Source organism: Pogoniulus pusillus, chromosome 4, assembly GCF_015220805.1.
Source record: "Pogoniulus pusillus isolate bPogPus1 chromosome 4, bPogPus1.pri, whole genome shotgun sequence".
NCBI classification, from domain to species: Eukaryota; Metazoa; Chordata; class Aves; order Piciformes; family Lybiidae; genus Pogoniulus; species Pogoniulus pusillus.
The window spans coordinates 46,318,450-46,345,391 of record NC_087267.1 but is presented as its reverse complement, the minus strand read 5'-3'; the positions used below and the strand labels follow the sequence as shown (position 1 = coordinate 46,345,391).

General features: G+C 52.3%; 1 protein-coding gene and 1 long non-coding RNA gene across 2 annotated transcripts; one reads left to right on the top strand and one right to left on the bottom strand.

Annotated features, from left to right (window-relative positions):
* The first annotated feature begins 3,405 nt into the window (after positions 1 to 3,405).
* Positions 3,406 to 26,942, top strand: SLC35B4 (solute carrier family 35 member B4). The gene is made up of 10 exons (XM_064142747.1): positions 3,406 to 3,564; positions 12,514 to 12,627; positions 14,413 to 14,515; positions 15,593 to 15,642; positions 16,926 to 17,007; positions 19,219 to 19,279; positions 20,270 to 20,379; positions 21,211 to 21,286; positions 23,086 to 23,161; positions 25,203 to 26,942. The coding sequence occupies exons 1-10, from the start codon at positions 3,488 to 3,490 to the stop codon at positions 25,447 to 25,449; spliced, it is 996 nt and encodes a 331-aa protein (XP_063998817.1). The 5' UTR covers positions 3,406 to 3,487; the 3' UTR covers positions 25,450 to 26,942.
* Positions 12,252 to 16,079, bottom strand: LOC135174978 (uncharacterized). The gene is made up of 3 exons (XR_010302173.1): positions 15,984 to 16,079; positions 15,563 to 15,616; positions 12,252 to 12,594 (listed from the first exon to the last, which is right to left on the bottom strand). It is a non-coding gene; the product is annotated as an uncharacterized LOC135174978 (long non-coding RNA).

The window sequence follows — 26,942 nt, the reverse complement described above, 5'->3', positions numbered from 1 at the left end:
ACCTCCCCAGGCCTGCTCTTTGGGCAGAAACAGACTCCTCAGTGTTTCCACCATGTGAAAACATGTTCTGTTTTATTTCAGCCATCTCTAAAGAAAGTCAAAATCACACTGGCAGAAGCAAGATGATGTTTGTAGGGAGAAGTAATATCTTTTATTGCTGTTGGAAAAGAAACAAACCCAAACCAACCAGATAAGCCCTGGGCAGTAAAGAAAAAGCTTTTGTCCTGTAGCTGAATGGGTATTTAATTGTTCAGTGGTATTATTTCAACCTACAAACCTCATCATGTCTGTGTCCTCAGACTGCAAGACCGTGGACCCAAGAGCTTTGCTGCCTGTTCACAGTACACCAGGCAGCCTGGCTGTGTGGGTAAGTGGAATCATAGAATCAACCAGGTTGGAAGAGACCTCCAACATCATCCAGTCCAGCCTAGCACCCAGCCCTGGCCAGTTACCTAGACCATGGCACCAAGTGCCTCATCCAGTTTTTATTCAACACCTCCAGGCACAGAGACTCCACCACCTCCCTGGGCAGCCCATTCCAATGCCAATCACTCTCTCTGACAACAACTTCCTAACAACATCCAGCCCAGACCTGCCCTGGCACAGCTTGAGACTGTGTCCCCTTGTTCTGTTGCTGCTTGCCTGGCAGCAGAGCCCAGCCCCACCTGGCCACAGCCTCCCTGCAGGTAGAAGCAGACAGCAATGAGGTCAGCCCTGAGCCTCCTCTGCTGCAGGCTGCACCCCCCCAGCTCCCTCAGCCTCTCCTCACAGGGCTCTGCTCCAGGCCCCTCCCCAGCTTTGCTGCCCTTCTCCAAACACCTTCCAGCACCTCAACATCTCTCTGCAATTCAGGAGCCCAGAACTGGACACAGCACTCAAGGTGTGGCCTGAGCAGTGTTGAGTACAGGGGGAGAATAACATACTCAACACTGGTGAGTCCACACTGGTGTCCAGTTCTGGGTTCCTCAGTTCCAGAGAGATGTTGACATACTGGAATGTGTCCAGGGAAGGGCAATGAAGATCACCTCGTGGTGATCTAGAATTTTTTTTGCAGTGACCTTCAGCCTTCATCCCTTAAGAGCTAGACCATGAATTCAACAGACTGAGAACTATCCTCAGGCAGACATTCATCCCAGAACCTACCTCCTGGTTGCACCATCAGAAAGGATGTTAAGTACTCACCAGCCCAGACAGAACACCCTCCCTGAGGTGTCAGGCTACAATGAACAGCTCAAACTGCTTTATGAGCTGACATTTTGGGTTTACTGTTACGCTGGAGCAGTTTAAAAGAAGCAATTTGTTCTGTGCCTTAATGCATTTAGGAATTGAGGTGCAGCACGTTTACAGTGGCAGGGAAACAATCTCACCTTTCCCACCCTCCCCCCCCCCCCACACACCTCCTTTGAAGCACAAAAGAAGTGAATGAAAGGAGAAAAAGTGAGCACCCAAGGAAGCAAAAGCTTATTAGTGAAGGGAACAGAAAGCATTGATCATTTTGACTTGTGCAGCAGCTGAGGATGGAGAAGCAGGAAGCCCTGGAGACGTTACAAAGTGCCAGCAAGCCTGAGCAATCATCTTTGTTCATTGCTAATGAGCCATGGTGGCTTTTAATAATATATAAACCATTTCAAAGGGACTTGATGGTAAGGCCAAGGAAGGTGGTTGAAGTGTTTCTGTCTTGAGTGAGGTCAGAAAACACTGAAATGCTTTGTGGAAAGAGGGAACGGTGAACTTCTGGCAAATAGAGAGCAACAGCTCAGCAAAACTACCTGCAGGGAGGCTGTAGCCAGGTGGGGTTGGGCTCTGCTGCCAGGCAAGCAGCACCAGAACAAGGGGACACAGTCTCAAGCTGTGGCAGGGGAGGTCTAGGCTGGATGTTAGGAGGAAGTTGTTGTCAGAGAGAGTGATTGGCATTGGAATGGGCTGCCCAGGGAGGTGGTGGAGGCACTGTGGCTGGAGGTCTTCCAGAAAAGCCTGGCTGAGGCACTTGGTGCCATGGTCTGGTTGACTGGATAGGGCTGGATACTAGGTTGGACTGGATGAGCTTGGAAGTCCCTTCCAACCTGGTTGATTCTATGATTCTATGAATCACAGAATCACAGAAACATAGAATCATACAATGGGTTGGGTTGGAAAGGACTTAAAGCCTGGATGAGGCACTTAGTGCCATGGTCTGGTTGATTGGACAGGGCTGGGTGCTAGGTTGGACTGGTTGAGCTTGGAGCTCTCTTCCAGCCTGGTTGATACTATGATTCTATGATTCCACATTCAGCATTCCTCATCAGTCTGACTTAGTGCAAAGAACCATCTGATGTGTGTTTAGAATGTTGGCAGTGATTTTTCCTACGGTACAAAACCACATGGGATAAAAACAGATATCCTGTGGTAGCTTTAAATACAGCAGGGGGAGAAAAAAACTACCTTGGGCTTTATGGAATGAGATTCCATGATGATTGCAGTATCTAAGCCCCTTCCTGTCCATTTTGTGTCTGTTTTTTCAGCAGGGAAACAGCATTTCAGCAGTGTGCACTTGCAGCCCAGAAAGCCAAGCAGAGCCTGGGCTGCAGCAGCAGCAGTGTGGCCAGCAGGGCCAGGGAGGGGATTCTGCCCCTCTGCTGTGCTCTGCTGAGACCCCAGCTGGAGTCCTGCATCCAGCTCTGGAGCCCCTGGGACAAGAGGGCTGTGGAGATGCTGGAGAGTTTCCAGAGCAGGGCCAGGAGGATGCTGAGAGGCTGCAGCAGCTCTGCTGTGAGCACAGCCTGAAGGAGTTGGGGCTGTGCAGGCTGCAGCAGAGGAGGCTCCCAGGTGACCTTCTTGTGGCCTGCCAGGATCTGAAGGGGGCTCCAAAACAGCTGGGGAGGGACTTTTGAGGCTGTGAGGGAGTGACAGGACTGGGGGGGATGGAGCAGAGCTGGAGGTGGGGAGAGTGAGGCTGGAGGTGAGGAGGAAGTTGTTGAGCAGGAGAGTGGTGAGAGGCTGGAATGGGTTGCCCAGGGAGGTGGTTGAGGCCCCATGGCTGGAGGTGTTTGAGGCCAGGCTGGCTGAGGCTGTGTGCAGCCTGCTCTAGGGTAGGGTGTCCCTGGGCATGGCAGGGGGTTGGAAGTGGCTGTTCCTTGTGCTCCCTTCCTACCCTGACTGATCCTGTGGGTCTCTGTCTCCCCGCGCTCCCGCACCCCGCCCGAACGCCGCTCCACGCCAGCCCCACCACGCCGCCACCGCCGCCCTGCTGCCAGCAGAACCACAACTCCCGTCCTGCCCTGCGGAGCAGCCGCTGGTGACGGCGGCGCGGGAGGGCGCCCCGGGGCACGCCGGGAGCTGTAGTCTCTCGGGCAGGGCTGCGGCGGTGCCGGTGAACGGGAGGCGGCGGGGAGCGAACTACCGGCGCTCGGGAGGAAGCGGGGGTGGTGGGGCCGAGAGCAGGGGTTGCGGCCCGGCAGCGGGATGTGGTGGCGGGCCGGGACGCTGCCTCGCTGCTCGGGACCGCACCATGCACCCGGCCGTGGCGGTGGGGCTGGTGTTCAGCGGCTGCTGCAGCAACGTGGTGTTCCTGGAGCTGCTGGTCAGGTGCGGGGCCGGGGAGAGGCTGGGGGCTGAAGGAGGGGTACAGGCAGGGGTTGGGGATGCAAACGAGAGTGGGGATCGGGTGAGGATGCCCGAGGCTAGAGGCCGCTCGGTGTCCCTCCACCGGCTTCGGGACTTGTGAGGAGAGGAGCCTGCAGCGGTGTCCTGGGGACCGCTAGGAGACTGGCGAGGGTGAGAGGATTTGAGGCGGTAGTGAGAGGATTTGGGGGGTACTGGCGCTGCTGAGAGGCATCCGATCTGAAGCTGCTGAGTCTGGCATCTGATCTGAAGCTGGTCTTGAGGGGATCTGCGGCCCTGGCGGGTGGCCGAGCGCCCCCACAGCTTGGGGAGCAGCCCTAGGCCCAGCGGCTCCTCGTCAGGGGTCCTGAGAGGAGGCTGGAGGTGAATTGCTGGGTCCTGGCCTCCTTCTGTTACCGTCGGATAGGTCGTGAGGGGGTTTTGGGGGTAGCCCCCTTGGCTTGGGCCCAATCTGGTCCTGTCAGGGGCTGCTGCATTATCCTCCCCCAGCAGCAGGGATTTCCCAGACCACTGCATCATTCAGGCTGGGGTCGGAGTGGCTGAGAGCAGCCAGACAGAGAGGGATCTGGGGGTGCTGATTGATACCCACCTGAACATGAGCCAGCAGTGTGCCCAGGTGGCCAAGAGAGCCAGTGGCATCCTGGCCTGCATCAGGAATGGTGTGGTCAGCAGGAGCAGGGAGGTCTTTCTGCCCCTGTACTCTGCACTGGTTAGACCACACCTTGAGTCCTGTGTTCAGTTCTGGGCCCCCCAGTTTAGGAGGGACATTGAGATGCTTGAGCGTGTCCAGAGAAGGGCAACGAGGCTGGGGAGAGGCCTTGAGCACAGCCCTACGAGGAGAGGCTGAGGGAGCTGGGATTGGTTAGCCTGGAGAAGAGGAGGCTCAGGGGGGACCTTATTGCTGTCTACAACTACCTGAGGGGTGGTTGTGGCCAGGAGGAGGTTGCTCTCTTCTCTCAGGTGGCCAGCACCAGAACAAGAGGACACAGCCTCAGGCTGTGCCAGGGGAGATTTAGGCTGGAGGTGAGGAGAAAGTTCTTCACTGAGAGAGTCATTGGACACTGGAATGGGCTGCCCGGGGAGGTGGTGGAGTCGCCGTCCCTGGAGCTGTTCAAGGCAAGGTTGGACGTGGCACTTGGTGCCATGGTCTGGCCTTGAGCTCTGTGGTAAAGGGTTGGACTTGAGGTCTCTTCCAGCCCTGATGATACTATGATACTGTGATCAGTCTGGCCCTAAGCATCCCCTAGCACCCATCCTCACTGAACCCAGCTCCTCATACAAGTAACAGCTGAAATCCCGAGAAGAGGATGTGCAGGACCTGGCTCAGGATCCCTGGGGACAGCAGGCAGGGCCAAGGGAACGTTGTCCACCTGGAAATGTGATCTTCAGCAGATGAGGGCAAGGAGTGCAAAGGTGAATTGGCAGGTTGCAGAGGGAGAGGGGCTGATGGCTTTGAGTCTGTCCTAGCTCTGCATTACTTTGCTCACCCTGATGGAGGGAAGCTGGCATGGCTTGGGAAAGGGGATGGTCTGTTGGAGTTGCTGTCAGGGCTTGTCAGCAGGCTGTGAAGGCAAAAGTGCTAGACCTGGCTGGAAAAAAGAAAAGTAATGATTGAACTGCAGACCAGTGCCAAGTGGTGTCCCTCAGGGGTCAGTGCTGGCACCAGTGCTGTTGAACATCTCTTAGGCAGTGACACGGACAGAGGAATTGAGTGCACACTCAGCAAGTTTGCAGAGGACACCAAGCTGTGTGGCACAGATGACTTGCTAGAGGGCAGGATTCCATCCAGAGGGACCTGGACAGGCTGCAGAGCTGTGCCCAGGCCAGCCTCATGGCATTCAACAAGGCCAAGTGTAAGGTGCTGCACCTGCGTTGGTGCAATCCCAAGCACAGCTCCAGGCTGGGTGGGGAATGGCTGAGAGCAGCCTTCAGGAACAGGCCCTGGGGGTGTGGGGTGATGAAAAGCTCAACAGGAGCCTGCAGTGTGAATGCAGCCCAGACACAACCCTGTACAGGGTGCAGCAAGAGCAGTGTGGGCACAGGGCAAGGGAGGGGATTCTGCCCCTTGGCTCTGCTCTCCTCACACCCCACCTGCAGTCCTGGGGGCAGTTCTGGAGCCCCCAGCACAAGCAGGACATGGAACTGTTGGAGCCAGTGCAGAGGAGGGCCGCGAAGATGCTCAGAGGGCTGCAGCAGCTCTGCTCTGAAGATAGGCTATAAGAGTTGGGGCTGTGCAGCCTGGAGAAGAGAAGGCTTGGAGGAGACCTTAGAGTGGCCTTCCAGTATCTGGAGGGGACCTACAGGAAGGCTGGAGAGGGACTATTGACAAGGTCTTGTAGTGACAGCACAAGGGGTAATGGGTTTAAGGTGGCAGAGGGGAGATGGAAACTAGATGTTAGGAAAGGCTTCTTTGCAGTGGGGATGGTGAGACACTGGCACAGGTTGCCCAGAGAAGCTGTGGCTGCTCCCTCCTTGTGGGTGTTGAAGGCCAGGTTGCATGAAGCCTTGAGCAACCTCTTCAAGTGGGAGGTGTCCCTGCCAATGGCAGGGGGTTGGAACTGGATGAGCCTTGAGGTCTCTTCCAACCTAAATCATTCTATGATTGTATGAATTGGTTCTCTGTTTGCAATCATAGTAACTCACTGTGGAGCTGTGTCTCCTGACCATTCAGCACTGTGTTCACTCCAGTCATGCCTAGGTTTTTGGAACTAGCCATTAAAACTTGCCTGTACTTCCTCCCTACTCATCATCCTAGATTGATAAGTGAAAAAAGGAGTGCAAGAGAGAGCTGATCCAGGGTATAGTGCCCCTGCCGATGGCAGGGGGGTTGGAACTAGATGATCCTTGTGGTCCCTTCCAACCCTGACTGATTCTGTGTAAGGCAGCAGCTGGGTTATTTGCTTCAGTGGAAGCCAGGACACAGGTATTATAAGATAGGGCTGTACAATCACTGAGCAATCACTGGATAAATCAAGAAGCAGTTCCTGGAAGAAGAGACCTTGTGTGGCAAGTTCTTTTTCCTCTTGAGGATTGCTCTAACCTCTGCCTTTCCTGCCTGGCTTGTACTGCAACATCAGTGAGGGAAGAGCAATGGCCTTTGAGTGAAGAAAGCTTTTGATCTTGCATTTGTCTGCAAAGAGCCTTGCAACACACACTGGCTTATGTGTCCTTCAGGTAGTCCTTAAAGACCAAATTGAATCATTTGGCCCTGATGAAGTGCAGCATGAGGTGCTTAAACCCTAGGAGAGACTTTTGAGCAGCAAATCTTAGCAGGCCAGTACAGATATCTAAGAAAAGCAGCTGCTTTTCACACACCAGCTTTTCTGTCATCCACTTTAGCAGTTCCCCTGTTCCTAACAGGTTGGTTTCTTTGCCCCTCACTTGCCCTGTTTACCTTTGGCCCTTAAACTGGAGTTAATACTGGTTATTTCTATGGGTCTTGGTGTTGGCTGGAGAAAAATTTCCCTCCTGAAGATAAATCTTCCCATAACAAATCAAAGTCCTGGAACAGGATCACAGGAAAAGGCAGTGGCCAGACCTGACGTTCTGGTGAGGAGTAACAGAGGTGATTGCAAGAAATTTCCTCAGGATTTATGGGGAAACAGTAAAGGAATGAAAATTGTTTAGTCTGGAGATGCCTGGGGATGGAAGAAAGGCTTTAAATGTGTGGAGAATGGATGCAGAGAAGAGGAGGTAATTTTTTTCTGCTGGATTCTGGAGGCAGAACAAGAGTTAAAGGGGTTTGCTATGCAAGGGATGTAAAGCAGTACCCAAACCCCCCCAGTTTCTATCCTTGTCATTGTAATGAGAAGGGTTTGTAAGAGAGAGGGCAGAGAAACAACTTGGTGGAGGTTTTCAAGAGCAAGTTAAACAATCCCTTGTCTGAAAAAGGCCAGGTAAGGGCAAGAAACTCCAGCCAGTTCATCCCATTTCCCTTGCTGGGAGCAACTGGATCCATTCTGCTGTTGTAATTTCCTAGTTGAACTGGAGAGGTCTGTCTTGGAGCTGTGATGCCAAAGATCTGTGTGTGATGTATGCACAGGCCTGGTCAGAAAGCCCAAGATCTGCTCCTCTCTGGTGGGTCCAGCTCTTGAGTGGTCAACACAGGAGAGAAGAGTGGGGACAGAAGAGACCTCAACAAGGATGGGAGGTCTGGAAGCCCTCTGCTGTGAAGCCAGGCTGAGAGAGCTGGGCTTTTCAGCCTGGAGAAGAGAAGGCTTCAGGGAGATTTTCTGGTGGTCTCTCAGGTCTTAAAGGGGTTGAGAAGAAAGCTGAGGACAGACTTCTTACCAGGGTCTGTTGTGACAGGACAAGAGGTGATGGTTTTGAAAACCTTGAGTACTGTGTGCGGTTCTGGGCTCCTCAATTCAAGAGAGATGTTGAGGTGCTGGAAGGTGTCCAGAGAAGGGCATCAAGGCTGGTGAGGGGCCTGGAGCACAGCCCTGTGAGGAGAGGCTGAGGGAGCTGGGGGTGTGCAGCCTGCAGAAGAGGAGGCTCAGGGTAGACCTCATTGCTGTCTACAACTCCCTGCAGGGAGGCTGTAGCCAGGTGGGGTTGGGCTCTGCTGCCAGGCAAGCAGCAACAGAACAAGGGGACAGAGTCTCAAGCTGTGCCAGGGCAGGTCTAGGCTGGATGTTAGGAGGAAGTTCACAGTATCACAGTATCACCAAGGTTGGAAGAGGCCTCACAGATCAAGTCCAACCCTTTACCACAGAGCTCAAGGCCAGACCATGGCACCAAGTGCCACATCCAACCTTGCCTTGAACAGCCCCAGGGACGGCGACTCCACCACCTCCCCGGGCAGCCCATTCCAGTGTCCAATGACTCTCTCAGTGAAGAACTTTCTCCTCACCTCAAGCCTAAATTTCCCCTGGCACAGCCTGAGGCTGTGTCCTCTTGTTCTGGTGCTGGCCACCTGAGAGAAGAGAGCAACCTCCTCCTGGCCACAACCACCCCTCAGGTAGTTGTAGACAGCAATAAGGTCTCCCCTGAGCCTCCTCTTCTCCAGGCTAACCAATCCCAGCTCCCTCAGCCTCTCCTCGTAGGGCTGTGCTCAAGGCCTCTCCCCAGCCTCGTTGCCCTTCTCTGGACACACTCAAGCATCTCAATGTCCTTCCTAAACTGGGGGGCCCAGAACTGAACGCAGTACTCGAGGTGTGGTCTAACCAGTGCAGAGTACAGGGGCAGAATGACCTCCCTGCTCCTGCTGGCCACACCATTGCTGATGCAGGTCAGGATGCCACTGGCTCTCTTGGCCACCTGGGCACACTGCTGGCTCATGTTCAGGTGGGTATCAATCAGCACCCCCAGATCCCTCTCTGTCTGGCTGCTCTCAGCCACTCCGACCCCAGCCTGTATCTCTGCATGGGGTTGCTGTGGCCAAAGTGCAGCACCCTGCACTTGGAGCTATTGAACCCCATCCCATTGGACTCTGCCCATCTGTCCAGGTGGTCAAAGTCCCGCTGCAGAGCCCTTCTGCCTTCCAACTCAGTCACATCTGCCCCCAGCTTTGTGTCATCTGCAAACTTGCTGATGACTGACTCGATGCCCTCATCCAGATCATCTATGAAGATGTTGTCAGAGAGAGTGATTGGCATTGGAATGGGCTGCCCAGGGAGGTGGTGGAGTCTCTGTAGCTGGAGGTGTTGAAGCCAAGCCTGGCTGAGGCACTTAGTGCCATGGTCTGGTTGATTGGGCAGGGCTGAGTGCTAGGTTGGTCTGGCTGAGCTTGGAGGTCTCTTCCAACCTGCTTGATTCTGTATTTTTATGGTAAATATTGATGGGAGTTTCTTCCCTGTATGGTGCAAAGTAGCAGGGGAGGTTGTTCTGCATGGAGTTATTGAAGTAATTCTCTATGAAATGTAAAATCTTGTGCAGTGATGGCCAGAGATCTTCCTTGGAGAGCTGATTTGGTTGTGCTGAACTTTGAATGAATGCTCTGCATCAACATATCCCAGACTGACGTGCAGAAATTGAGCTGTGCTGTGCTCTGCTAAGGTTACTGGCAGCCCCACTCTGGGTGTTCCATCCCATCATCTGCCAGGGCTGCTAAACACTAACAGCCCAGATAGTTCTGGATGTCAATTGCATCCTGACATTTCTACATAGCTTCTAGAGGACTTTCTATCAGTTGGCTACAGCTAAAGATCTTTGGTTGATATATCCAAGCTTCTTGTCACTTCTTTTATGCCTATCAGTGTGTAGGATTGTGAGTCAAAAGATATGAACAGATACATCCTGGCTTTTTCTTGTTTGCCTGTCTTTTTATTGCCAGTTAACACAACCCTGTGTCAGCACTTCACTGATAATGTGGGGTCATGCCTCCAGCAAGTTGCTGAATGCAAGGAGCTGTGAACTGGAAGGGGACAAAGTCTAGTGCATGGAAACAGCCATGGTTTATCGCAGCTTTACACTTGCTTTGTGTTGCTCTATGTCATGTACAAGTTATTGTCCCCCTGTGCTCAGCACTGGGGAGGCCTCACCTTGAGGTTCAGCTTTGGGCCCCTCACTAAAAGAAGAACATCAAAGTGCTGAAGCAGGTCCAGAGAAGGGCAACAAAGCTGGTGAAGGGTCTAGAGCACAAGTCTTGTGGGGAGCAGCTGAGTCTGGAGAAAAGGAGATTGAGAGGAGATTGAGGGGAGACCTCCTGGCTCTCTACAGCTCCCTGAAAGGAGGGTAAGGATTGGTCTCTTCTCCCAAGGAAGAAGTGATAGGTACAAGAGAAAATGGGCTCAAGATGTATCAGGGTAAGTTTAGGTTGAACATGAGGACCAGTTTCTTCCCTGAAAGGGTTCTCAAGGCCTGGGCCAGGCTGCCCAGGGCAGTGGTGGAGTCTCCATCCTTGGAGGGCATTAAAAGCTGTGGAGATGTGGTGCTGAGGGACAGTGTTTCAATGGTGGCCACACAGTGCTGGGTTAACAGTTGGGCTGGATAATCTTAAAGGTCTTGTCCAGCCTAAACAATTCTTTGATTCTGTGGCAAGCTTTACAGTCACAGAATCACAGAATTAATCAGGTTGGAAAAGACCTTTAAGATCATTGAGTCCAACCCATCTCCTAACACCTTCTAATTATCTAACCCATAGCACTAAGTGCCTCATCCAGCCTCCTTTTAAACACCTCCAGGGATGGGGACTCCACCAGCTCCCAGGGCAGCCCATTCCAATGCCAATCACTCTTTCTGGCAAGAACTTCTTCCTAACATCCAGCCTAAACCTGCCCTGGTGCAGCTTGAGGCTGTGTCCTCTTGTTCTGTCACTGTTTGCCTGGGCGCAAAGACCAACCCCACCTGGCTACAACCATTGTAGAGAGCAATAAGGTCTCCCCTGTGCCTCCTTCTCCAGGCTAAACAACCCCAGCTCCAGCTCTCAACCTCATTGGACAGCAGGGGTTGAAGTCTCACATACAAATAAGCTCTGAAAACTGGCAAGTGGATAGAGGTAGGAGCTCAGATTAGTGGCTACTCAGCACTGAAGGGAGAAGGTGACCTTTCCAGACAGTGTGTGGTGGCAACCATGTGTAACCATGTGCTGAAACAGTCACTAACAGCCTGATATGAAGCAAACACTCCATACACACTGCTCACCCATTCCTAGCAGAGACCCCTGGCTCCTTCCTCAGAAGCCTACAAGAAGCAGGATAGGATTTCCTAGGAGGCTCACAGCCAGCTGCAGGCTCACAGGAGAGTATGACATGTCAGGTAATCAGAAAGCTCACTCTAATCTACAGTAGAAGACAGAGGAATTTGATCAAGCACTTCCCCTTTCTCTGGTGCAAGACAGAAACCAAAGCCAAGGACTTAATGGATAAGCTGCAGGCTGCTGAGTCCTGCTCCCAACCCTGCTGCAGAAGCCTGCAGCCTGCTCACACCATGTGCCATCACAAGCAGAGAGACACAGTTCTGCAGAACACCAGCTGAGAGGTGCCCTGGATCATGGTATCATAGAATTACCCAGCCTGAAAGAGACCTCCAAGGTCATCCAGTCCAACCTAGCACCCAGCCCTATCCAATCAACCAGACCATGGCACTAAGTGCCTCATCCAGGCTTTGCTTGAACACCTCCAGCCACAGAGACTCCACCACCTCCCTGGGCAGCCCATTCCAATGCCAATCACTCTCTCTACCAACAACTTCCTCCTAACATCCAGCCTATACTTCCACCAGCCCAACTTGAGACTGTCTCCCCTTCTTCTGTTGCTGCTTGCCTGGCAGCAGAGCCCAACCCCACCTGGCTACAGCCTCTCTTCAGGGAGTTGTAGGCAGCAATGAGCTCTGCCCTGAGCCTCCCCTTCTGCAGGCTGCACACCCCCAGCTCCCTCAGCCTCTCCTTACAGGGCTGTGCTCTAGGCCCCTCACCAGCTTCCTTGCCATTTTCTGGACACCTTCCAGCACCTCAACATCTCTCTGCAATTGAGGGGCCCAGAACTGGACAGAGCACTCAAGGTGTGGTCTGGGCAGTGCTGAGTACAGGGGAAGAATAACCTCCCTCATCCTACTGGCCAGATGGACAAATAACTGCAGGCTTGTGCAGAACAAAATCAGCATCAGAGCCTGGACAGATAAAGCAAAACAGGTTTCAAGTTGATGCTCACTCACAGATTGTATCAGGTTGGAAGTGACCCTCCAAGGTCATTTTCTCCAACTCCCTTGCAGTCAACAGGGACACTTCTAACTAAATGAGGCTGCCCAGGGCCACAAAAAGTCTGATCTTGAATGCCTCCAGGGATGGGCCCTCAACCACATCCCTTTGTAACCTGTTAGGGTGTTTCACCACTCTCAGTGTAAAGAACTTCTCTTTATGTCTAACCTACAGGTGGGTTTATGAGCTGGTAGCCTCTTTGTATTGGAAGCCAAAGCAGTGTTTGCTCTCCAAGGCATTGCTCTTATGCTTGTCTGTCTTCTCCATGCTTGCAGGCAGTTTCCAGGCTGTGGGAACATAGTGACATTCTCCCAGTTCCTCTTCATTGCGGTGGAAGGCTTTATCTTTGAAGTCAACTTTGGGAGGAAGAAGCCAGCCATACCATTAAGGTACAGTGAAGCTGAAGGCTTTTGTTGGGCACAGACTGCCTGGCTATCTGGTATCTCAAGGACATGGTTAATAAAGTGGTTACTCTGTTTACCCTCTCCAAATCCCATCCATCCTGCAGTGTTTATGAGGCTTCATTGAGAACCTGTCAGGCCTGATGAAAGACAAACTCCTTCTTAATCAAGAATCCTTAATCATAGAATCACAGAATCAAGCAGGTTGGAAGAGACCTCCAAGATCATCCAGTCCAACCTAGCACCCAGCCCTATCCAGTCAACTGGACCATGGCACTAAATGCCATGGCACCACCATGCAGCAGCACTGATTATAGGAGTTCACCTGATGGAAAGCAACTCCATGGAGAAGGACCTGGGAGTCCTGATGGACAAGAAATTTTCTGTGGGACAGCAGTGTGGTGTTGCAGCCAAGAATGCCAATAGTCTCCTGGTGCATGAAGAAGAGTGTGTCCAGCAGGTCAAGGAAGGTTCTCTTCCTTCTCCATTCTGCCCTGGTGAGACCATATCTGGAGTATCATGTCCAGTTCTGGACTCCCCAGTTCAAGAAGGACAGGGAACTGATTGAGAGGGTACAGCAAAGGGCTACAAAGATGAGGAGGGAATTGGAATATCTCTCTGAAGAAAGGCTGAGGGACTTGAGTCTTTTTAGCCTGGAGAAGACTTGAGAGAGGATCTTATTGATGTTTATACACATCTGAAGGGTGAGTGCCAAGAAGAAGGGGCCAGGTTCTTTTCAGTGGTGTTCTGTGGCAGGACATGGGGCAATGAATACAAAGTGGAACACAAGGAAGTTTCACCTTGGCAGGAGGAACATCTTTGCAGTATGGATGCTGGAGCATCAGAGCAGGCTGCCCAGAGAGGTGGTGGAATCTCCTTCTCTGGAGACTTTCAACACCTGTCTGAATGCCTTCCTGTGTGTCCTGCCCTAGGGGACCCTGCTTTGGCAGATGGGTTGGACTCAGTGGTCTCTGAAGGTCACTTCTAGTGTCTGCCATGCTGTGATTCTCTACTGTCCTTCCCTGGCAGTGGAGGGGAGGAGAGGTGTTCAAGAAAAGCCTGGATGAGGCATCTAGTGCCACGGTCTAGATGACTGGATAGGGTTGGGTGCTAGGATGGACTGGATGATCTTGGAGATCTCTTCCAACCTGCTTGATTCTATGATTCAGTGAGAGCCCCACTTTAGTGTCTGAAGTGTGGAGGTTTGGAGGGCTTCCTTAGCAGACTGCCTACCCTGTGGCAAAACAGGCACAGAGATCCTCATTGTGGAAAGCTGAGGGCAAGTTCAGTGTCATTCATGACTCTGGTAGTGTGGAACTTCATTTTGTGGAAGCTTTTTAGTGTAGATGTAGAGCCATGGAGGTGCTCAGCCTAGATTTCAAGGGTTTCTCCTTCCACTCAGGGTAGCAAAACCTGCTGTTGGAAATGGAATCTCAAACCAAGCCTTGTCTCACACCACTGTCCTTATGAAGGAAGGGTCTGGAGGAAGTCCAGGCTAAAATAGCCCAGTTTGGTCATCCTCCATTGTCCTTTACTTCTAGGGTAAAGAGAAGCTGAGCCAGTGCAGGTCAGCCTGCTTCCTGGTGAAGGACTTCCCTGATACATCTAACCCAGTGTGACCTCCTTAGTCCTTGTCACAGAGCCAAGAGCTAGGTGGCCTGCTGCTCAGCTCCAGACCTTTCCTTGTGCCATTTAATCTTCCCAAGGTGTACCTCAGCATCCTGGGGAGGTGGATGCACAGCTCTCAGCTGAGAGCTTCTGTCTGTGTTTCAGGTACTATTTCATCATGGTGGCAATGTTCTTCACCGTCAGCGTGGTGAATAACTATGCCCTGAACTTGAACATCGCCATGCCGCTGCACATGATCTTCAGATCGGTGAGTACTACCATCCTTTACCTCCTTCTGCCACATCTCTTCCCACCCTCTGCAGCAAAGGGGACAGTGATCCCTGGTGCATCTGTTCTGCTTCCCTCTCTTTCCCTCAGGCCACCAAAACGCTGTGCATGTACTGAATTCTAGCTACTTTGTGAGAAGAGAAACTTCACTCTGAAGGCTCACCTTCATTTCTCACTCTCCCAGTGTTGATCCTTAAATTTCAACAAGGAAACTGAGGCTCAAACAGGCTTCATATTTCCAGAGGTGATGGGAAAGAAACAATGACAAAACCAAGCCCAAAATCTCTCTGTCAGCCCTGGGAAGGCTGAAGGACTGGTCAAAGGGACCTGCATTTCCTTCATAGATACACCAAGTGGTTTACATCCTCCTATAGATGTCTTGGTGTGCCAAGAGAGCAGGTCAGAGAACACAGATGTGGCCTAGTTCCACCTGCACTATTACTACATAGCTTTGAAAAATGCTATGAAAATTCATCATCACTTAAATGTAGATGAGTGTCAGGCCAAAACATCTGTTAAACTCAAAGGAAGTCTATCCCCAGCTGTTGGGAATAAGTAAATCTGCAGGGTGGGGGCTGTTCTCCCATAATATCTCATGGGGTTGAGATACCTGAAGTCAAGAGAGGTTGAAAAGAAGCAAAGCAGACAGCAGTCTAGGAGCCCTGTCCTGCATTAACTGCGAGGGATGGGTCTTAAATTGCAGCCCTGCATCCAATCAGCAGAGCCACACTCCTGTTCCACATTAAAACCACAGCAACTTGGCCACATTCTGGCCTCTAGCACACACTGAGTGCCTTGAGCGAGCCAGAACAGCAGAATGCCTACTGGCCAGAAGATCCTAGTAGCCTGTTTGCTCCAGCATCCTTGTTCCCAAGCCACCCAGCTCAGCTTCTCTCCTCCTCTCAGCTGAAGTGAGACTCTCCCCACCTCATCAGCCTCCTTGATTGTGTTTTGGTGTCAGGTGTATTGAATTTGTGGTGTTCCTCTGGGGTGGGTCTCCCAGTCGAGGGAATTTTGTCATGCTCACCTGTTCTGCTTTTCTCTTCCTCTCTCCCAGGGCTCTCTCATTGCAAGCATGGCTCTAGGAATCATAATTTTGAAGAAAAGGTAAATCACAAGCCTCTTAGACCATCAGAGAATGCTTTGTTACTGACTTCATCCTGACTAGTTGTCTTGGGTTCTAATGCAAGTTCCCAGAGACTCTAATAAATTTGATAGACCCAATAACAATTTATAGAGTGCCCTCCCCTCTTCCCCCTCCTTTCCCAAAGATAGGGATTAGATATAGGGAGAGAGAGAGGTAAGCACACGCAAATAGATCAATCTCACTCGATTTGGAAGTTAAAAGGAAAAGTTTAACAATAACTTAGAAAGGTACTGGAGGTAGGGAAGTTTACAAAGGATAGGGAAGGGAAAACAGCAAAGTACCAAAAAGGGATAAATACAACCTGAGTGATGCGGTGGTATGGATCTGCCTCGTGGCTGCCACGTGGTGTGCTGGGATGCAGTGTGTGCTGTCGAGAGGGAGAGAAAGAGAGCAGCAAGCTCCTCTCTTTTATAGGACAGGAAGTGGGGGGAGTGGGCTAACCATCACCTGGAGTGTGGCCCACCCCTGGGGAGGGGCCAAGACCCCTAGGGTCAGGTTCAGGGTGACTCCCCCTGGAGTGTTAACCCTATACACTAGTGTTTACTGCCCTCCCCTTTCCTGTTAAATATTCGTGGTTTATTGCTGTGGTGGGGAACAGAGGTGTGCCTGGTCTGGAGGCTGGAATCATTCCCTCTCCTGCATCTCCACCAACCCTCACTCCTTCACTGATGAAAGCATGGACCAAAGAGAGCTTTTATACACAGCTGCAGCCTTCTTGTTAGTTCTTTTCTCTCCCCTTGCCTGAGGCTGTACCACTCCCCGTGGTGCTTGTACTGGGTCTGGCTGGGTTGGAGGAGGAAGTTGTTGAGCACGAGAGTGGCAAGAGCCTGGAATGGGTTGCCCAGGGAGGCAGTTGAGGCCCCATTGCTGGAGGTGTTTGAGGCCAGGCTGGCTGAGACTGTGTGCAGCCTGCTCTAGGGTAGGGTGTCCCTCGGCATGGCAGGGGGGTTGAAACTGTCTGATCCTTGTGGTCCCTTCCTTGACTGATTCTATGATCTCTGTGCAGGGATCCACAGTGGGTTTGATCTGAGTGGGTTCCTTTGCTGTGGGCAGGGAGATCTTGGTCAGAATGCTTCTTTTATCTGCTGTTGCAGTTGGCATGGAGTTGGCCTTCTTCCAGCAACATCCAGCACATGCCCATTACCACAAGTTCAGACTGGTTGTAATGGAGAACAGTGCAGTGTAAGGAAGCAGTTGATGAGGCTGGGCTGGGGCACTGACATCTCTCTTCTCCCCCGTGCAGATACAGCATCTATAAATACACGTCCATAGCCCTGGTGTCCTTGGGGATCTTTACCTGCACTTTCATGTCTGCAAAACAAGTGGTAAGGATTGGAAAGGGCCTGAGGTCATAGCTCTGAACCCTATTGACAAGTGGAGCTGCTGTCAGCACCTTCATCAGTAATTCATTTTGTCTGACTATTGATGGCCAGACCAGAAGTCTGCCGGCTCTAGATCTCCTCCTTGAAAGCTCTTGCTCCAGGTCTCCTTTTCTCCTGTGGTTTGAAGGGAAGGGATGCAAACACATAGGTGTGGATCAGCTGAATTTCAGATGCATTTGAACCTCTTCAGGTTGGTTTTGTTGCTACAGAGTTAACAGGTAGAAGCTGTTTTCTCTTGCCCTTACTGTGATGTGTTGCAAGTAAATCTTAGACAAAACTCAGCCATATTAAATCCCCTTTTTTTTCCCCTCCCAGAAGAGGTTAGATTTCTCCAGACCTCTTGTCATCCAGTGTGACTTCCTGTGACCCTTGAAATAAAGTTTGTGGGATTGAAAAGCAGGAGAGAGAGCAGAAAATTCACCAGTAACATCACTTTGGGCTTTTCCTGGGTCAGCACCCACAGCCTGATCTTGTCAACCAAAGATAGAAAAGTGGTGTAAAGTGGTGGTGAAGTGAAAATTGGTGGCACTTAATTCAGCTCTGAGCGACTGGAAGTGAAACAAGGCTGTCAAACCTCCAAGTCCTCTGTTTTATACTCTCAGAGTGTGTGAGGAGGATCTGTGCTGTGCAGCCTTGCTCTGGATTCACCCAGGTCAGCTCTCAGCAGGCCTGAATGTTTTGGTGTGGCAAAGTAGAGTAACCTCACTTGTCCCAAAGCACAGTGAGAGTTAAGCCAAGTTTTATCCTCAGCTACAGCACCTACAGGCCTGTTTTCCTCAGTGTCCTGACCACAAGCCAGAGATCTGGCTTTAGAACCTCACTGGGACTTGACCAGAATCCTTTTCTTTCCTGCACACTGCCCTCTGAGATGGAGAGAGGGGACCCTGCTTGTGGGCTGTCTTTCATAGAATCACAGAATTGCTTAGTTTGGAAAATACCTCTGAGACTGTTGAGTCCAATGTCAACCTGACACCACCATGGCTGTTAAACCATGTCCCAAAGTGCCATGCCCACACACTTCTTGAAAGCCTCCAAGGATGTTGACTCCAGCACCTCCCTGGGCAGCCTGTTCCAGTGCCTGGCCACTCTTTCAGAGAAGAACTTTTTCCTAATAGCCAACCTGAACCTCCCCTGGCACAATTTCAGGCCATTTCCTCTTGTTCTATCAACTGATGTTAGAGAGAAGAGACCAACCCTGCAGAGGGACCTGGCCAGGCTGGGTGGGTGGGCATGGGCCAGTGGGATGAGACTGAACAAGGCTAAGGGCAGGGTTCTGCACTCTGGCCACAACAACCCCAAGCAGCACTACAGGCTGGGGACAGAGTGGCTGAGAGCAGCCAGGCAGAGAGGGACCTGGAGGTACTGATAGAGAGGAGCTGAAGATGAAGCAGCAGTGGCCAGGTGGGCAGCAGAGCCAATGGCATCCTGGGCTGGCTGAGGAGCAGTGTGGGCAGCAGGACAAGGGAGGTTCTTGTGCCCCTGTGCTCAGCACTGCTCAGGCCACCCCTGGAGTGCTGTGTCCAGTTCTGGGCTCCTCAGTTCAAGAGAGATGTTGAGGTGCTGGAAGGTGTTCAGAGAAGGGCAAGGAAGGTGGTGAGAGGCCTGGAGCAGAGCCCTGTAAGGAGAGACTGAGGGAGCTGGGGGGGTGCAGCCTGCAGAAGAGGAGGCTCAGGGCAGAGCTCATTGCTGTCTACAACTCCCTGCAGGGAGGCTGTAGCCAGGTGGGGTTGGGCTCTGCTGCCAGGCAAGCAGCAACCGAACAAGGGGACACAGTCTCAAGCTGTGCCAGGGGAGGTCTGGGCTGGATGTTAGGAGGAAGTTGTTGTCAGAGAGAGTGATTGGCATTGGAATGGGCTGCCCAGGGAGATGGTGGAGTTGCTGTAGCTGGAGGTGTTGAAGCAGAGCCTCTCTGAGGCACTTAGTGCCATGGTCTGGTTGATTGGGCAGGGCTGGGTGCTAGGTTGGCCTGGCTGAGCTTGGAGGTCTCTTCCAACCTGGGTGATTCTCTGATTCTGTGTAATGCCTTGGGAGGTCTTTGCTTTATGGGCTGCCTTGGAGCACACTACACAAACCAAGAGTGCAGCAGAGGCAAGTCCAAATGAGCAGCAGGGACGCGGTGGCTTGTGGTGACTGTCCTGTGTTTCCCTCCACCAGGCATCTGACTCTGGTTTAAATGAAGAGGATGGCCTGCAGGTTTTCTTGTGGTGGCTGCTAGGTAAGTGCCACAGCTCCAGGCAGCCTTGCTGAGATATTGGCAAGACTCAACTCTGATGTCCTTGGCTATGTGGGTTGTGCAAAGCAGATTGTGGTGGGAGTCCTCGTGCTGAGGTGCAGTTGTGCTGAGCATCTAGTGGATGCTGATTAGCAAAGACCTGGTGTTTGTAGCACTCAGGAGCAGCTTTGTTCAAGGAGATACTCCTCATTTGGCCAACAAGTTACATATGGCACCTGAGAAGTTTCTGCAGGGCAGTGGCTTGGTGGCTTAGAGACTGCTCAAGCATGTTTGCAGATATCATCTTGATTTCTCTTGCCAAAAGCAGCTCTGCTTGATGTAGATGATGCTGTGAGATGTGCTGCAGGCAGGGAGGGCAGCTGCAGCTGGTGCAAGTCTTCACTGAGCACAGTGTTTCTGTGGAGTAGTGCTTAAAAAATGTATTTATACTCCAAACTAGGTCTGTTGGTGGCTTATAGGGGCACCTGGGATTGATGCATTCTTGACAGTGGTAAATGACTCTATCCCTGGTAGCCTACCAACTCTGCTTGCTGGAATGCCAGGAGGCTTCTGCTTCTGAGAAGGACATCTGTTAAAGACATGCCTCTTGGCATCTCAGCCTTTGTAAGAAGCTCTCTGTAGCCACAAGACCATTATCAAGAAGTTCTTCAGCATGAGAATGGTGAGAGGCTGGAATGGGTTGCCCAGGGAGGTGGCTGAAGCCCCATCCCTGGAGGTGTTTAAGGCCAGGCTGGCTGAGGCTGTGTGCAGCCTACTCTAGAGTAGGGTGTCCCTGCCCATGGCAGGGGGGTTGGAAGTTGATGATCCTTGTGGTCCCTTCCAACCCTGACTGATTCTGTGACTCTAGTTCTCTTACCAAGTCTGGGCCTTATGGCCTCTTTCACTGAAAACCAAATTCTGGGAGTCTTCAGGATGGTCGACTTGAGCTCTGCCATGTTAGAGCAGCATTTCAAGGCTGTGCTTCTCTTCCAGGTATTGCTGCGCTCACCTTTGCCCTCCTCATGTCTGCCAGGATGGGGATTTTCCAGGAGACACTCTACAAGCAGTTTGGGAAGCACTCCAAAGAGGCCCTTTTTTACAATGTAAGCCACCATGTCTTTTCTGCTGGGCAGACAGAACTTCTGAGAGAGTGCCTTCTGCTCCCACTCAGTACACATCCAAAGATCCACAGTCAGCAAGGCTGGAGCAGGGAAGGGTTTGTCCTCACCCAGATGTGTCAGGCTGGTTTCCCATGAGGGGAAGGAAGGCTGTAGGTAGCAATGAGATCAACCCCTGAGCCTCCTCTTCTGCAGGCTGCACACCCCCAGCTCCCTCAGCCTCTCCACACAGGGCTGTGCTCCAGGCCCCTCACCAGCTTCCTTGCCCTTCTCTGGACACCTTCCAGCACCTCAACATCTCCTTTGAACTGAATAGCCCAGAACTGGACACAGCACTCCAGGGGTGGCCTGAGCAGTGCTGAGCACAGGGGCACAAGAACCTCCCTTGTCCTGCTGCCCACACTGCTCCTGAGCCAGCCCAGGATGCCATTGGCTCTGCTACCCACCTGGACACTGCTGCCTCAGCTTCAGCTCCTCTCTGCCAGCACCCCCAGGTCCCTTTCTGCCTGGCTGCTCTCAGCCACTCTGTCCCCAGCCTGTAGCACTGCTTGGGGTTGCTGTGGCCAAAGTGCAGAACCCTGCACTTGGCCTTGTTCAATTTCATCCCCTTGGCCTCTGCCCACCCATGCAGCCTGTGCAAGTCCCTCTGCAGGGCTCTCCTACCCTCCAGCAGCTCCACAGCTGCTCCTAGCTTGCTGTCATCTGCAAACTTACTGCTGCTGGACTCAATCCCCTGCCCAGCTCAGCAGTAAGGATGTTGAACAGGACTGGTGTGCTCACACAGTTACCATCTCACCTCTCTGCTTTTCTCTCCAGCACGCGTTACCACTCCCTGGCTTTCTTCTCCTTGCCCCAAACATCTACCACCATGCAGTTCTCTTCAGCCAGTCTGGTGAGTGTTGCACAGATGGATCCTTGCTCTCCTGCCTTTCTATCCTCTGGGGAATGCTGTAGGAAGCTTTCAGGCTGGTGCCTGTCAGACTCTCATCTTGGGGATATTCAAGCCCTTTGAATTTTCAGGTCTGTTACAAAGACAAAAGAACCAAACCCCTGTGCTGTCTGGAGGACATAGTCAAACCTTTTCCCTGTTCTGGGCCAGATGCCAACATGCTTGGACAAGTAGTGGTTGGTGACTGTGAGGTCCTGGCTGTGGGCAGCTGACTGTTCAGCTAGTGCCATGGCAGCTAAGCTGTGAGTTACTCATTGGATCACTGTGATTAAAGCCCAAGTTTCTCCCTGTCACACACACATACTCCTGCTGGGCACAGCCAGGTACAAGTTACTCATTGGATCACTCTGATTAGAGCCCAAGTTTCTCCCTGTCACACACACATATTCCTGCTGGGCACAGCCAGGTACAAGTTACTCATTGGATCACTGTGATTAAAGCCCAAGTTTCTCCCTGTCACACACACACACTCCTGCTGGGCACAGCCAGGTACAAGTTACTCATTGGATCACTGTGATTAAAGCCCAAGTTTCTCCTTGTCACACACACACACTCCTGCTGGGCACAGCCAGGTACAAGTTACTCATTGGATCACTGTGATTAAAGCCCAAGTTTCTCCCTGTCACACACACACACTCCTGCTGGGCACAGCCAGGTACAAGTTACTCATTGGATCACTGTGATTAGAGCCCAAGTTTCTCCCTGTCACACACACACACTCCTGCTGGGCACAGCCAGGTACAAGTTACTCATTGGATCACTGTGATTAAAGCCCAAGTTTCTCCCTGGCACACACACATATTCCTGCTGGGCACAGCCAGGTAGCTCCTCCAGACACCTTGAATGCAGATCAGCAGACAATGCAGCAGGCTTTGGAGTGCCAGCAAGTTCCTGAATCCTAAATCTGGTGAGAGTGCAGGGAGCTTCACTGGGAAGGCTTCCTTGTTCTCTGTAATGCCTGTGTTGCTGACATGGAGGAGGAGACTTAGGGCACCCTCTGAGTCAGTTTGCAGGTGGCAGGACTGTTGATCTGCTGGAGGGTCAGGAGGCCAGGGCAGGCTGGTTTGATGGGCCAAGGCCAGTGGGATGAGACTCAACAAGGCCAACTACTAAGTCCTGCACTTGGGTTGCAACAACCCATGAATGTTCCTGGCTAGGGGCTGGGAACTGCTCATCAGAGAAAGACCTGGGGGTGTTGGTTGACAGCCAGCTGAAGAAGAGCCAGCATGTGCCCAGGTGGCCAAGAAGGCCACCAGTATCCTTCTCTGGATCAGCAATAGTGTGACTAGGGATTGTTCCCTTGAACTGGGCACTGGTGAGGCTACACCTTGCATCCTGGATGTTCAGCTTTAGGCCACTCACTCCAAGAAGGACATTGAGGGGCTGGAGCATGTCCAGAGATGGCCAACAAAGCTGGTGAAGGGTATTTGGGTCTTGTGAGGAGCAGTTGAGGGAACTGGGCTTGTTTAGCCTGGAGCAAAGGAGGCTGAAAGGAGGTTGGAGCCAGGTGAGAGTGGTTCTACCAAGGAACAAGCAATAGGACAAGAAGAAATGGCCTCAAGTTGTGCCAGGGTAGGTTTAGGTTGGACATGAGGAAAAAATTTGTCCTCTTAAGGTTTTGTTAAGCTCTGGAAGTGGCTGCCCAGGGCAGTGGCCTATCCAAGGCAGGAAAGGGCCACTTCTCCTTCCATCTTTTTAAGCATTAGGAACGTGACCTTGCTCTGTCTTTTTTCCCCCTGCAGAGCCGTTCCAGGTCCCAGTGATTGGCCTGACCATGCCAATCATGTGGTTCTACCTCCTCATGAACGTCATCACTCAGTATCCTTTCAAAGCTTGTAGCTTGAGACAAAACTTGGAGATGGGAGCAGGATGGGAGAGGAGGAATGGAGTGGGAGTTTCATGTCCTTGGAGCCTTCCCTGCATTCAGTGCTCTTCAGAAGAACCCGGCCAGGCTGGATTGATAAGCCAAGACCAATGCCATGAGGTTCAACATGGCCAAGTGCTGGCTCCAGTGCTTGGATCACAATAGCCCCATACGTGCTTCAGCCCTGTGGAAGAGTATCTGGAAAGCTGTCATTGCTTTCCACAACTCCCTAAAAGGAGGTTGGAGCCAAGTGGGGGTTGGTGTCTTCTCCCAAGAAACAAATGATGGGACAAGAGGAAATACCCTCAAGTTGTGCCAGGGGAGGTTTAAGTTGGACATGAGGAACAGTGACTTCCCCAGAAAAGGTCCAGGCTGCCCAGGACAGTGGTGGACTCCCTATCCCTGAAGGTGTTAAAATAGCATGTAGGCATGGCACCCTGGGACCTGTTTTAATGGGCATGATGACATTGGGATTGTGGTTGGACTTGATGATCTTAGAGGTCTTCTCCAACCTTAATGATCGCGTGATTTTGGATCTGGTTTTGATTTCCCTTGGCTCCAAGGCAGGGACTATAAATGCCACCATGAAGCTTTTGCCACCTCAACTGCTCTGGTGAGATGGCTTAGCTGTCCCAGAGCATGTTTGGGTGGAATCTGAGAGGTGTGGGCTGTCCATGGGGTTTGCAGTGAAGCTCTTCATGGCTGCAGAAAACACAATGTGAGGAGAAGGGAATTTTATCTCCTCTGTAACCAAACCAGACCTATCCATTGCCCAGTCCTTTGCAGTGCATATTCAGGTATTGGAACAGGCTGCCCAGGTAGGTGGTAGGCTGCATCAGGAGAAGTGTGGGAGGAGTTGAGGGAGGTGATTTTCCCCCTCTACTGCGCTCTGCTGAGACCCCAGCTGGAGTCCTGCATCCAGCTCTGGAGCCCCTGGGACAAGAGGGCTGTGGAGATGCTGGAGAGTGTCCAGAGCAGGGCCAGGAGGATGCTGAGAGGCTGCAGCAGCTCTGCTGTGAGCACAGACTGAAAGAGTTGGGGCTGTGCAGGCTGCAGCAGAGGAGGCTCCCAGGTGACCTTCTTGTGGCCTTCCAGGATCTGAAGGAGGCTACAAAACAGCTGGGAGGGACTTTTGAGGCTGTGAGGGAGTGGCAGGAGTGGGGGGAATGGAGCAAAGCTGGAGGTGGGGAGATTCAGAATGGAAATGGGGAGGAAGTTCTTCATTATGAGAGTGGTGAGAGGCTGGCATGGGTTGCCCAGGGAGGTGGTTGAGGCCCCATGGCTGGAGGTGTTTAAGGCCAGGCTGGCTGAGGCTGTGGGCTCAAGGGTAGGGTGTCATTGGGCATGGCAGGGGGGGTTGAACTAGATAATCTTTGTGGTCCCTTCCAACCCTGACTGATTCTGTGATCCCTGGAGGTGTTCAAGAAATGTGTGGGCCATGGCACTTGAGGACATGGTTTAATGGCTTAGGTTGCTGGTCAGACTCAATGTTTCCAACCAAAGCAGCTCTATGATTCTGTGATCATAGAATCAGTCAGGGTTGGAAGGGACCACAAGGAGCATCTAGTTCTAACCCCCCTGCCATGCCCAGGGACACCCTACTGTGGCCGTTTGAGCTGATCCTCTAGCTCAGACATAGGAGAGAGATGAACATTCCAGGAATAGTCACGTAAATGGCTAGAGGATCAGCTCAAACTGCCACACCTACCCTAGAGCAGGCTGCCCACAGCCTCAGCCAGCCTGGCCTCAAACACCTCCAGCCATGGGGCCTCAACCACCTCCCTGGGCAACCCATTCCAGCCTCTTACCACTCTCCTGCTCAACAACTTCCTCCTCACCTCCACTCTCACTCTCCCCACCTCCAGCTTTCCTCTGTTCTCCCCCAGCCACTCCCCGAGAGCCTAAAATAAGCTGGAGCTATTCACTTCCCAGTCCTTTGCATTCCCAAGTGCCCTCCCTCTGCAGCCCTGAGCTCCCCTTACCTCACCCCCCCAGATACGTCTGCATCCGAGGCGTCTTCATCCTCACCACGGAGTGCACCTCCCTGACCGTCACGCTGGTGGTGACGCTGCGCAAGTTCGTCAGCCTCATCTTCTCCATCCTCTACTTCCACAACCCCTTCACGGCCTGGCACTGGCTGGGCACCTCCTTTGTCTTCGTGGGGACTCTGATGTACACCGAGGTGTGGAACAGCCTGGGGCCCTTCCTGGCGCGCTGGAGGAAGAGGCCAAAGGAGGAATAAGATCTGTGGACTGTCTGCGGGGACTTTCTTTTGTAGAGCAGAGCAGCAGGGAATCCCCCGAGGGGGTCGTTTTTGTATCGTGGGGAGGAGGTGTTGGCTGTGCCAAGCTCCTGGGAATGTGGAGCCCCACTGGGAACCTCTCTGACATGGATCATGGAGACAAGGCAGTTGTTTCTGCCATGGTTGCATTTTTTTACTCGGTTCCTTTTGCTTCCAGCTTTCCCCCCCTGATGGTCATTTGTTGTTCCTTTAATGAATGTAGGATGTAGAAGCTGAACCCATTCTCTGCTAGAACCCCAGCCTCCCTGTGCTGCTCTTGTCCACTCCTCCTGCCTTGGTGAGCTGCACCTTGAGCCTGTTTGGTGCCATCCTTTCATGTTGAGGTGGCTGTAGTGAAGCCCCAGGGTGCAGCAGGTTGTGAGTTACACTGGAAAAGCCGGGCCTGGCTGTTAACCCCAGTCTTTGTTGCCCTATCTTACCACCTATGCTGGATACATCTCTAGCTAGAACCTTCCAGTCTGCCCAGTAGTTCCTCCACTGGCTCAGGGGGCTGATCCTCAGGCCACTGAGACCCCATCACTAGTAGCCTGAGAAAGCCAAAAGGAGGTGGTGCTAAGGGGACAGAAAGTGCCATTGTGTCACTTCTGCAGCCTTTGCCAGGAGATGGTGAAGTGCTGTTGAGGCTTCATTGAGTCCTCAGATGTTGCCCTGATACTTCAGCAGCTGGAGGGTATCATGGGTTCCTCCTGCTTTGATGAGGTCCTCAGTGCAGGTCACTTTCCAGTTGCTTCCTTTTTCCCCTCATCACAAGCATGTTCAGAGGGCTTCATTGCCAACAGTCAGCTGCAACGAGCTTTGCTTAGCCCCCAGTGTGGCCAGGGTTACCCCAGAGCCAGCCCAACCTCAGGGTTCACATCATGCCAAGAAACACAAGCTGGCCACTTCACCTCAACTTTCCTCTCGTCCTTCTCCACCTTCACCTTCTTTCTCATTCTCCTCCATTTCCTCCTCTCCTTTCCTCTCTTTTTTTTTCTTCTCTCTGTAATTTCTTTACTCTCTTTCCCTCCTCCTCCCTCCCCTCCTCTTCCTCCCTACTTCCCATCCTCCTCTTTACCCCTCTTTCTCCCTTCCCCTCCTCTTCGCTACCCCTCTTTCTCCCTACCCCTTCTCCTCCCTTCCTCTCCTCCTCCCCCTCATCTCCACTCCCCTCCCCTCTGTTGGGCATCAGCCTCACTCATGGCATTTCTGTGCATCCTAGCAGCACCCACCTGGCACAGGACTGATGTCCCTTAGTCTCACCCCTCCTCTGGGACAGGGATGTGTCTCTCAGCAAGGTGCCACAGCTCATCCAGGAGCAGCTTGGTGTTGAGCAAGAGCAGAGGTTGGCACACAGCCTTGTCTTGGTTTTGTCATGCTGATGCTGTCCCCCTCAGCTGTGATAATTGGAGCATCCAGCTATGTCAACCTGATTCTCATCAAGCTTGGCCAAGTAA

Coding starts and splice junctions, on each gene's coding strand:
- SLC35B4 (XM_064142747.1), top strand. CDS start 3,488: ATGCACCCGGCCGTGGCGGTGGGGCTGGTGTTCAGCGGCTGCTGCAGC. Junction 15,643..16,925: donor ATCATAATTTTGAAGAAAAG/GTAAATCACAAG, acceptor TCCCCCGTGCAG/ATACAGCATCTATAAATACA. Junction 17,008..19,218: donor TCATGTCTGCAAAACAAGTG/GTAAGGATTGGA, acceptor TCCCTCCACCAG/GCATCTGACTCTGGTTTAAA.